The sequence below is a fragment of the Mus pahari genome, chromosome 19 (genome assembly GCF_900095145.1).
Source record: "Mus pahari chromosome 19, PAHARI_EIJ_v1.1, whole genome shotgun sequence".
Classification (NCBI taxonomy): Eukaryota; Metazoa; Chordata; class Mammalia; order Rodentia; family Muridae; genus Mus; species Mus pahari.
Window position 1 is genome coordinate 51,940,322 of NC_034608.1, and position 10,240 is coordinate 51,950,561.

Below are 10,240 nucleotides of genomic sequence, written 5' to 3' on the forward strand. Positions count from 1 at the left end.
TCAAACTCACAGAGACTCACCTGCCTCTGCCTCCTGAGTGCTGGGATTAAAAGTGTGTGCCACCATGCCCAGCTGGTACCTGGTGTTCTAAATATAATTTTCCTGACTAAAGCCATGCATTCATTTCCACAGCTGCTTTTGCACCCCAAGGGGAGAAGTCTCTGACAAGGACACATGGCTGCAAAGCCCAAGGTAATTATTACCCAGTCCTTAAAAGCCAACCTTAAACACTACGCATTTTAGCTATTTAGTACAATTAGTAACACTGTTAAATACAATTAGTCACGTTGTTAAATATAAACAGTTTGTAGTAATGGAGTATGATCTTTATTACTGAGTACTGCCTAGCTGGCTTTTTTAGCTGGATGTCACTGGTGATCCTTTAGGATAAAGGCTTGCTATCTAGTGTATTTTCTTGTAGGTCTACATTATGAGTAGCCTTTATTTATTTTAAAGCTTTATTTTTATTTTCTGTTGTATGACTGTTCTGCCTACAAGTATGTATGTGCTTGGTACCCAAAAAAGGCCAGGAGGGACAGGGGCACTCCCTGACACATGTACTTGGAATTACAGACGGATGTGTGCCATCCTGAGAACACTGGCACTGACCCCAGACTGACTGCAAGAGCAACAGTACTCTCACCTGCAGAGCCACCTCTGCTGCCCCCAAAGAGGCTTCCTTAGCTCCATCTTTACCACTATGGCAGCAGTGTGCTGTCAGAAAGTAGACTGTCACTGTCCATCTGTTATACAATACTTGACCGAACAAGCCTTGGTTTCCTTTTTTCCTGCTTTCAGGAGCAAACCTGGTCTGCAGGACCTACTGAGTCAGCACATGAAGAAGCAAGCGAGCAGGTGCAGATGCTGCCTTGCTTCCTCTTGTGGTATTTTGTAGATGCAACAGTTAAGAAACACGGGGGTAATCGCCTGGGGAGCAGATGTTGGCACACATGAGGCAGGAGCCACAGAAATCCACTCCTTTCCTCCACTGGAGCACCGCTGCTCTGACACAGCAGTTTCAACAGTATCTCTGAAGGCAGCTCATGCACTTGATAATGGAGCCATGGCCAGCCACTCCCCATGCTCGTCACTGAGTGCGCTCTGCCTCCTTCCTGCTTCCCTGGGACAACCCTTGCCAATGGCGTGCCAGCGGCAGGCGTTTGCTCAGGCTCCATTTCTAGGAGACCCATCTGTACTCCAGCATGGTTGCGAGCACGAGGCTGCACCCCTAGCAGAGGAGCTCCTGGAGACAGGGCTGTCGGGAGAGGAAGTTTACTTTGGGGGGGTGGGGAGGGTGCAGGAATGGAAAGTCACTCACCTGCAGCTGGAACCCCACACTCATGCACCTTCCAGCAGCTCAAATGAGAGAATCTCCAAAACTCACAAGGACGTGAAGGGGGAGGGGAAAGCATTGGTGGGGTTAGGAGTAAGTATAGTGGGCTCAGGGCTGGATACAGTGTGCACGTGTATGACTGCAAACAACGGCACTAAATCCTGATCTTGTCCTCCAGTGAGAAGAGAAATGCCTCCTTTTCGTGCACCGCCATGATTACCTTCTCCAGCTTTTCCATTACAAAGTCCTACTTTAAAAAGCTGATATTCATCTGTTTGCTACCAATTCCCCAGCTGATATCCTGAAGCTGGGCTTTCCAAGGGGAATTACTATGCTCCTAAAACCAAGCACACCACTAGCCGCATCAGCAATGAGACTTGAGTCTAATCTCCTACCTTGACCCTGTATGTTCAGGTGTGACAGTGGCAAGAAGGGCTCTGTCAACCGTGAGCACTAGGAGGTCTCTGCATCTGACAGAGGACTGAAATGCAGTTGCACTGCAACCTACAGAGTGTGTGTGTGTCTGGTCTGGACCACTGGGCCCAGCACCACAGTCAAAGGTTAGTTGAGGGTGACAACCACTGCAGTCAAGGCAGGATGCTCACCTGTGACATATATAACATGATCTGTCTTTGTGTGTGGGACAGCCTGTTCCTCCTCCGATTCCATAAACATACTGATTGCTTTTTGAGGAGTTTTCAGCAAAGTAAATTCCTGCTCCAAACATCCCTCCAATGTATGCATGTCGCTCATCAAACCCTTTATGAATAATTGCATTAATGAAAGGAGAACCTAAAAATATAAAGGTGGAAACATTAGTTTTTCAACACTTAGCCATTTACTATTTTCACTGAAATCTAGTAATGTTCACAAAGAAAGACAAAAACCAAAAAACTGCAGGTGTCTCAACTTGGAACTGGAGTTTAGCAGCAAGTTCAGACAGTCACTGGCATGGCACATGCTTTGGGAAGCCTGTGCTAACATGCAGAGCATTAGGAAACTAGACATTATTTCAACCAAAAAAGTGCAAACAAGTCATTCCAACATAAGGTTATCAAGGAATCCCCCTACTTTCCCCACTGCTGACAGCCCCAGTGCAGGCAGCGCTCACCGTGGAACAGCATGCGTTCATTGTGATGGTTGTGGTTCTCCTCAGACACCTCCTTTTGTCTGTGGCAGAATCTCTCCCTCAGCTTCTTGTTCACAACTTTCTGAATCTTCATAAAGGATAAAAGAATACTATTCTTAATTAAATGTACATTTTGATTGCAAAGGACATGTAGTTTTTTCTTTGGTGGTATTAATTTTGGGTTTTTGATTGACACATCTAAAAGTCACCCTATCAGCGGAATTCAGTTAATATGCTAGTGACACAGTTACGTGGTGTCTCCTTGCTGCTTTCTGTGTGCCCACGAATGTGAAGCCAGAACCAACACTGAGAACCTTGCTCTGTTACTCTGCACCTTATGTGAGATGGGTCCCTCACCGAGTCTAGACTTACTGCTGGTCAGTCTAGCCCCCACCTCCATTTCCCAGTGTTGAGACAATGGTACACAATGGTGCCTAGCCTTTACTACCTGAGTGCTGGGGGCTCCAACTCAGCTCCCTAGAGTTTGTGTAGCATGCACTTTATCCACTAAACCAAACCAAACCAAACCAAACCAAACCAAACCAAACCAAACAACCGCTCATGGCTTATTTTGATATACCAGAATAATTCCTGCAAGTCAATTAAGAAAGGATTAAACCAGTTTTTAGCAGATGTAATTAACCTTCAAGATAACCTCTGAAAAAGCAGATACTGGCAACATAGTTTTTTTTCCTGTGATTTAAGAGATAAAGGCATTCTGATCTCATCAATGACAAGTAGATTGACAATCCAGGTCTTTAAAAAATGCGGTTTTCAAGCCGGACGTGATAGCGCACGCCTTTAATCCCAGCACTTGGGAGGCAGAGGCAGGTGGATTTCTGAGTTTGAGGCCAGCCTGGTCTACAAAGTGAGTTCCAGGACAGCCAGGGCTACACAGAGAAATCCTGTCCCGGAAAAAAAAAAAAAAAAATGCGGTTTTCAAATGATTTAAAATGAAGTTCCTGCTGTTGAGGGTCCAAATCTGAGGAGGTACCGGGTGGGGCAGCCGCCTTTCTGAAGCCAGCTCTCACTGTGCTGTCGTTTCTAGCCCAGGATAGTCTTGAGCGTTAGAGGTTGTAATGAAGACAACAGCATTTGATTTTAGGACAATGAATAAGTATCTTTCACAATCTGAATTTTTTCTTCCCAAATTCCTAGAGTTCATTTAACTGTGTTAGCTTTGCAGTCCAACTTCCCCATAACAATCAGCAGGCTTACTCGAATGACATTGTATCTGTTGAAGATGCCCCCAGCGTTCCCGCCGTCTCTGTGCTCTCGAATAGTGCTCTGCATCTGTAGGGCCAAGGGAGACAGTTAACTCCATCAGAGCCAGCAGAGAGCATTCCTTCCATCTGTCTCCCTGATGAGTCTGAATCTCAATCAGGAGTTCACTACAAACTTATTTTAACAAATTTAATGAGTATCTGTAGTGAGAAAATGAATACTAATGAAATACTAATGAAAGCATTTTCTGATACAAATTTTGAAAGCTTTTTGTTTTTTGGTAGACACAATAGGGAAACTGAAAGATAGCACTTTAAAAATGTATAACTGCTTTGTTATTAAGAATGAAAAGAAATTGAATAAGTCAAACTAAAATGACATTCAATTGATACATTAGATAAATGCTAAAACATATTTTAAAAATACTTTTGTTCCATTCACCTCAGTAGTCTGGGGCCCTGACACAGCAGCGCGGGCGAGGGGAGCTGAGTATTACTTCACCACCAAACAGAGCGGCCTTCTGAGCACCGCAAACTCCTCCACTCTCAAATTTCAGCGATTATTACGGAAAACCTTTAGTGTCTTGGGCTATGGGCAGAACATCTGCTGAGCATGTGTGAGACCCTAGGTTTCTAGGCAGCATCACAAAAATGCCCCAAGATTCTGACACCTGAGCTCCATCTGCAAGGATGTTTAGCCTGTATCTTACACGACCAGAACTCACTATGGGGACAACCAGACCATAAGGCCCTGGAAGTCATAATGTCTTTCTGATGACCTAACACAAACTAAAACCATCCTGTGCTCTCTCATGTGACTTCCTAGCATTGAATGGAGATGATATGGGCACTACTTAAAAAAATAAACAAAACAAACAACAGAAAATCCTTAACTGCAGGCAAACCTATGTCTGCTTGGTGTTTGTATAATAATAGAACGAGGGAGCTTACTCACAATAATGGAGTTAGACACTGCATTAGGGGCAAGAAATATAAGCCAACAGCACAAGGGGACTTTCTTCCTTTTATAAAAAAAGACATATTTATGTGAGTACACTGTCGCTGTCTTCAGACGTACAACAAGACAGCCTAAGATCCCATTACAGATGGTTGTGAGCCACCATGTGGTTTCTGGGATTTGAACTCAGCACCTCTAGAAGAGCAGTCAGTGCTCTTAACCACTGAGCCATCTCCCCAGCCTGCCCTCACAGAAAGAATTTCTATGCCATCTTTCTACAAGGAGGTTCAAAGTAGACTTATTATATAATGCTTGGAATAATTCTGATTATGGAAATTAACTGAGATAGACTCTTCTTTTATCATGTAATCAACAGCAGAAAAAATGTGACAATCAGGCATATTACTAAAAAACAATAATTCTATAAACAAACAAACAACAACAACCCTAGAAAGTATATTCTGTATGAAGCAAGATTCCTGCCCCATTTCAAACTTCGGTGCATTTTACTGTACGAAAATGCTTTAAAAAGATTCTTACTTACATGACTTAAAACTGACAAAAATTTTTAGAACAAAAAGATGGAGCTATTGGCACACAGGCTTGTGACGTGAATGCAATGTGCATGGTTTTAGTCTATGGTCACACTTAAAGGCTGGCTGTTGCCTCAGGCTGAGGAGCAGGCCAAGTGACCCCGTAACAAAGTAAGAAGAGTTCTTGCCCCTGGAAAAAAGTCTTAACAGAACGTGGGCAAAGAAAAAAGGCAAAGAAAAACCGCTCCGATGTCTGTTACCTCTTCTTCTACTGATTGATATTCTTTATCTTCTGGAGCAAGATCTAGCAAAATAGTCCCCTGATTCACACAGTGAAAAGTCAAATACGGATTGGTTCCTGTAGAAGAGAAAAACAAAAACACAAAGCACATGTCCACATCACTTGGGTTCCACACGTTTATGGGAAACTTGGCTATAAACTGACAGCTTAGAGCAAGCTACACTATGTTCAATCTCCACCTCAACATACAGTCTGTAAGCAAATATACCAAAGGCACAAGAAGACAGGAAGTGGTAAGGAACTTCTCCCCTCCCATGAACCCTTTCTACACAGCAGGGCTCAATACCTACTGAAGTGAACACCATCATGAACATAGCTGATGTCTACACAGAAGAGAAACAGTGCTGAACTACAATGGAATGAGTTCTACAATACAAGAACTGCCCTCTGAAATGCTTTCCGGGATGGCTTGAAATGGTCACCAACATAACTTATCTCTGTTAATTTCATAGGGTTGACTAAAATAAATGTTTAAAAAAAAAAAAGTCAAATTCAAACCCTCTCCATTTTGGTTGTCTGTACTTTTATCAGCTCCATAGATACACGGTCCTCCTCTTTACTTCTCTCTGCTACGGAAAGTGTGTCTAACAAAGAGATATGCAGAAAACACAGAAGTATGAGAGGAGGCTGTGGCAGCGAAGGATGATGGGAATGGTTGAACTGTGGTTCTGAGGGCAGCAGAAGAGCCCAAGAAAAAGCCAGACAGGCCAGGCTGTGAAAAGCCATGGGGTAAATGTCTGATTTTATCCAGAACCACCAGGGACTGTGAAGGGTTAAAGGCGTTCGAGAGGCTGTCGGGTTTGTGCTGGAGCCCCCTGGTGGCTGTGGAGAAGGCAGTGGGGGAGGTGAAGGTACAGGCTGGGAAGGGGCTGCACAGTGACTGAGGCCCAGGAGAGGGAGGACTGGTGGCTTGAGTTAGGTAAAAGCAGGGGTAAGGATGAAGTACAAAGGTGTGAGAGGTGGAGGGAGAGGGAGGATCTCAGGCTTGTCTGGCTAGAACTGAGGAAGGCAGGGGATGCTGTACCAGTTACCTGCATGTGCTCATGCAGACTACCCAAGCCCCAAAAGCAGCCTGATATTTCTTTACTAAGTTCTGAAAATAATTTTCCCTCAAGTAGCTTACCTTGTTGTCCACCTAAAAGTCTTTCAACACCCTTGATCAACTTGTGGCGGTGTCCATATGCATTGATGCCTATTTCTTTCAATTCTTCATGACCCATATCAGCCAACACATCTAGTGTAATCTGAAAGTTACATTAAAAAAATGACATACTAAATCTCTAACGGCTCTTTGGAGGATGAAAGCTCTTGTACCCGTCTATAGTGCTGCGATTACCACACACGTTTAGAGAACAGGTTTCCTTTTATAAATATGACCTTCAAGCTGCCTAAGACCCGCAATCTCCTAGCTCAAGAGAAAGCCTCCCTCATTTGCTTTGAGCAGATGGGAGATGGAGGCCAAGACCTAATGCGACGGGAAGACAGATGATCACCGCCATGGCTTTCTGACTGCAATTCTGCCATCTTTTGTTTGTCTCCAGACAGACAGATCAGCAGTCTGAAATTCTGTATCTTGTGGGTAGGAGAAATGAACGACAGGGAGGACAGGGAACATTTTAGTTTGTCACAGTGTGGCAAAAGCAAGCTGGCTTTAGATGAGAAAGCTCCCAGTGCCAGGAGTCAGAGGCCTTAGGAGGTGGGCTGATTTAAAGTCTATCTATCAGTGTAGGTCACAGGCCAGCCTATAAGAGACTTCAGAAATCCCAATTTAGAGAACAGGAGACAGATGGTCTTTAAGTTCATAAATTTTCAGGTTAGCAATGCTTGCTGACTTACAGAACAGCAGCCTTTGAGTCTCCACCACAGTCTCAGCGAGCTGACTTCCTCAGGCCTCTGTGGACCACAGTAATTGTGACTCTGCTTCCACCCAGTGGCAAAGCTCTGAATCACCTTCGGCCACATGTCCAGAGGATAAACAAATTGCCCTTGTTTCTATCTTTCTTTGGAGAACTGAAATATTCTTTCATAGACATTCCTTTTTCTAACTCATTCAAAATTTAAAAAAAAATATCACTTTCTTAATCCTTACACTAACGTGACAAATTAGACCCCTGGTTTGATTTTTACTGTGAAAATGAAATCCTAGACAGAGTGGGATCATCTGTGCAATGAACAGTCCAGCTCATTCTCTGGAGTAACTTAGCACATTAAGTGGCCATTGAAGAAATAATTGTCTCATGGTACAAAATCTGCAATTCACTTCTAATCACCCAAAGGAAGTTTTCAACAGAGCTTTCAAAAGACAGCAACATGGAAATAACCATCTTTGAAACAGAACTGTTTACAAAACAGGAGTCTTTATATTCTAAGGCAGACCTGATTCTAATGTAATTTGTGAGCCACACTACTGGTACTATGTTTTTCTAGAGATTTTATCTTTCAGTTTAGATATGGTTGACAATAAAAACACGGCCTGATATATATGAGGTAACTTTAGGTAACAGACATCAACATCTTTTTAATTGATATTCAATAGTGCATAGCTAAAGGGTGTCAAAGTCAGGCTAGAAGACAAAACCCCAAGCAATGGATATTTCTAATCATGCTCTAGAGAGGAAAGAAACAAAGTGTAATACACAGACTTCCAATCCCAAGCCCCAAGCCCCCTCCCTGGTAAGCCTGGCAAGCCGCCTCTTACACGGCCGCTGAAGAGCCTCAGTCTCAGTCTCACTGGTGCTCTGAACTCAACTCCCTCCTCCTTGGGCACTGGCTACACTTACTGACTAGTTATTAACATGATGCAGTGGAAATGACAGGGTAGTTCTTTCCCCTTTATGTTTAATTACATTATTTATTACTTTTAAGCCTCCAGTGACTTATCTGGTAGGAACAGTTAGAGAATATGTTTGGTATTTGGAAGAAACTACAAGCTTGCTCCTCAAGTTCTTGTCTTGGGGAGAAGGGAGTTATGCATATCTAGCATACATCAATATAAAATCCTTATGCTAAAGTCTATTCTTTCGTAAGATAAAATGGCCCTGCACATAAAGTAAATGCTATGTCTATAGGGTTGCCTCCTGCTCCTAAGATTCGCTTGTTTACCTAGGATGTGAAGAGAAAACTAATCATTTTAAATGAGGGTGGTAGTGATGTTGTAATCATAATAACAATGAATTCAATGAGTCCAAGCTTTTATAGAATATATATGGTCAGTTTCTGTGAAAATCCAGGTTGTAGCAGTTGAGCTCCAGAAATTATAATGTAAATCAAATTTTCCTTTCACATAAAAAAACATTTTAGGTAGGAAGCTATAGTCTAAGTGTGAGAAGATGCTACACAATGCTATAGTTAATTAAAATGGATTTTGATGATTATTTCTAAAGTGTCTATGGAATAAGACAGCACAGAGACTCTGAGAAGGAACTGTGAAGGTAGAGCTGAGGATGTGATGCACTCAAGAACTTCTAGGACACGAACTAAAAGAACTACCTGGCACCTCACTGGGAGAGGGGTATTCCCAGGCAGGAACACAACAGCGCAATACAGTATACCAGGAGTCTCAGCAAACACAGCCACAGCAGGGATAAGGGGACACAATGATGGGTCACATGCTTGTCGATACACATTACCAGACTGCTACACAATATTTACGACAGAAAAGAAAATTCTAAAGGTATGCCATGGAACAATTAAGTAGACTTAATATTTTATACCTGAAGACTAGACAGATAACATCTGTACTTAAAATAATACAAACTTAATTGCCTGCCCAATGGCCCAAAAGACAGTTTTGATACACAGAAAGGATTACCACTATCTAGAGGAGAGGGCCTACACAAGGTAATATACATTAAATGCAACAATTAACATCTTGACTATGAAAAGGATATAGAAATGATTTTGGACAAAAGAAAATCAATGGGACATCGATTTACTCAGAAGAAAACTGCAGTAAAAAGAACAATAAAACTGATAAAAAGAATAAGCTGACTGAAGACTGAATCATTAAACTACTAAGGCAGTAACATGAGAAACATGCCATTAGGAGGTCAGTTCCTGACCAAGAGAGCATGCGACAGGAAGTAAGAACAAGTGGATGAAAGCTCAGAAACAACAGTTCTCAACAAGAGGTGGAGAACTCGTTTGAACTGGAGGTTTTGACTTATTAGACCAAGGTGTGTGTGAAGTTTCACAATTCCTGCGGACATGAGTCAGAATGAAGAGGCATGTGTGTTCAAACAGCGACAAAGCCCCAGTTTACAGGATTCTCACAGGATATCTCTAGTCCAGAAGATGTTTGGACGACAGGGAGAGGAAATTCTGATAGTCCCCCAGGAGGGCCCAAGTTTAAAGGAAGTGTCCCAGTGAGAGGCACTTGAGAAGGCAGACATGGGACAAGGCAACATGCCAACAGCAGCAGGGACTGGAGTAAGGCGGTCTGTATGACCTAAGTGGAGGAGGCTGGAGGGGCAGGGAGCAGACTCTTCTAGAACTGCTACAGGGAGTGCACCCTGACGATCTGATTTCAGTCTTCTGAGAGAAAAACAGTTCTGTTAGGCTATCAAGTCTGTGGTCATTTGCTATGCAGCTCTACCAAACTCAGTGTATATACTGACTGAATAACAAGACTTGTGCAAAACAAGGTAAAAATGAACCTGAAACAGATTGAACATGGGGTAGAGCGTAGAACATAAGTGTACTGGTTAATTTTGTGTCAACCTGACACAAGCTGGAGTTATCACAGAAAAAGGAGCTTCAGTTGG

At 42.9% G+C, this 10,240-nt stretch overlaps 1 protein-coding gene across 1 annotated transcript in view; it reads right to left on the reverse strand.

The window, feature by feature from the left end:
* Window positions 1-10,240, reverse strand: part of Tnks (tankyrase) — a 146,873-nt gene that overhangs the window by 10,585 nt on the left and 126,048 nt on the right. The window contains exons 21-25 of the mRNA XM_021218747.2: window positions 6,601-6,721; window positions 5,437-5,534; window positions 3,681-3,755; window positions 2,445-2,550; window positions 1,939-2,125 (exon numbers count right to left, since the gene is read on the reverse strand). Coding sequence (XP_021074406.1) covers window positions 1,939-2,125; window positions 2,445-2,550; window positions 3,681-3,755; window positions 5,437-5,534; window positions 6,601-6,721 — 587 coding nt within the window. The remainder of the gene's footprint in view (window positions 1-1,938; window positions 2,126-2,444; window positions 2,551-3,680; window positions 3,756-5,436; window positions 5,535-6,600; window positions 6,722-10,240) is intronic.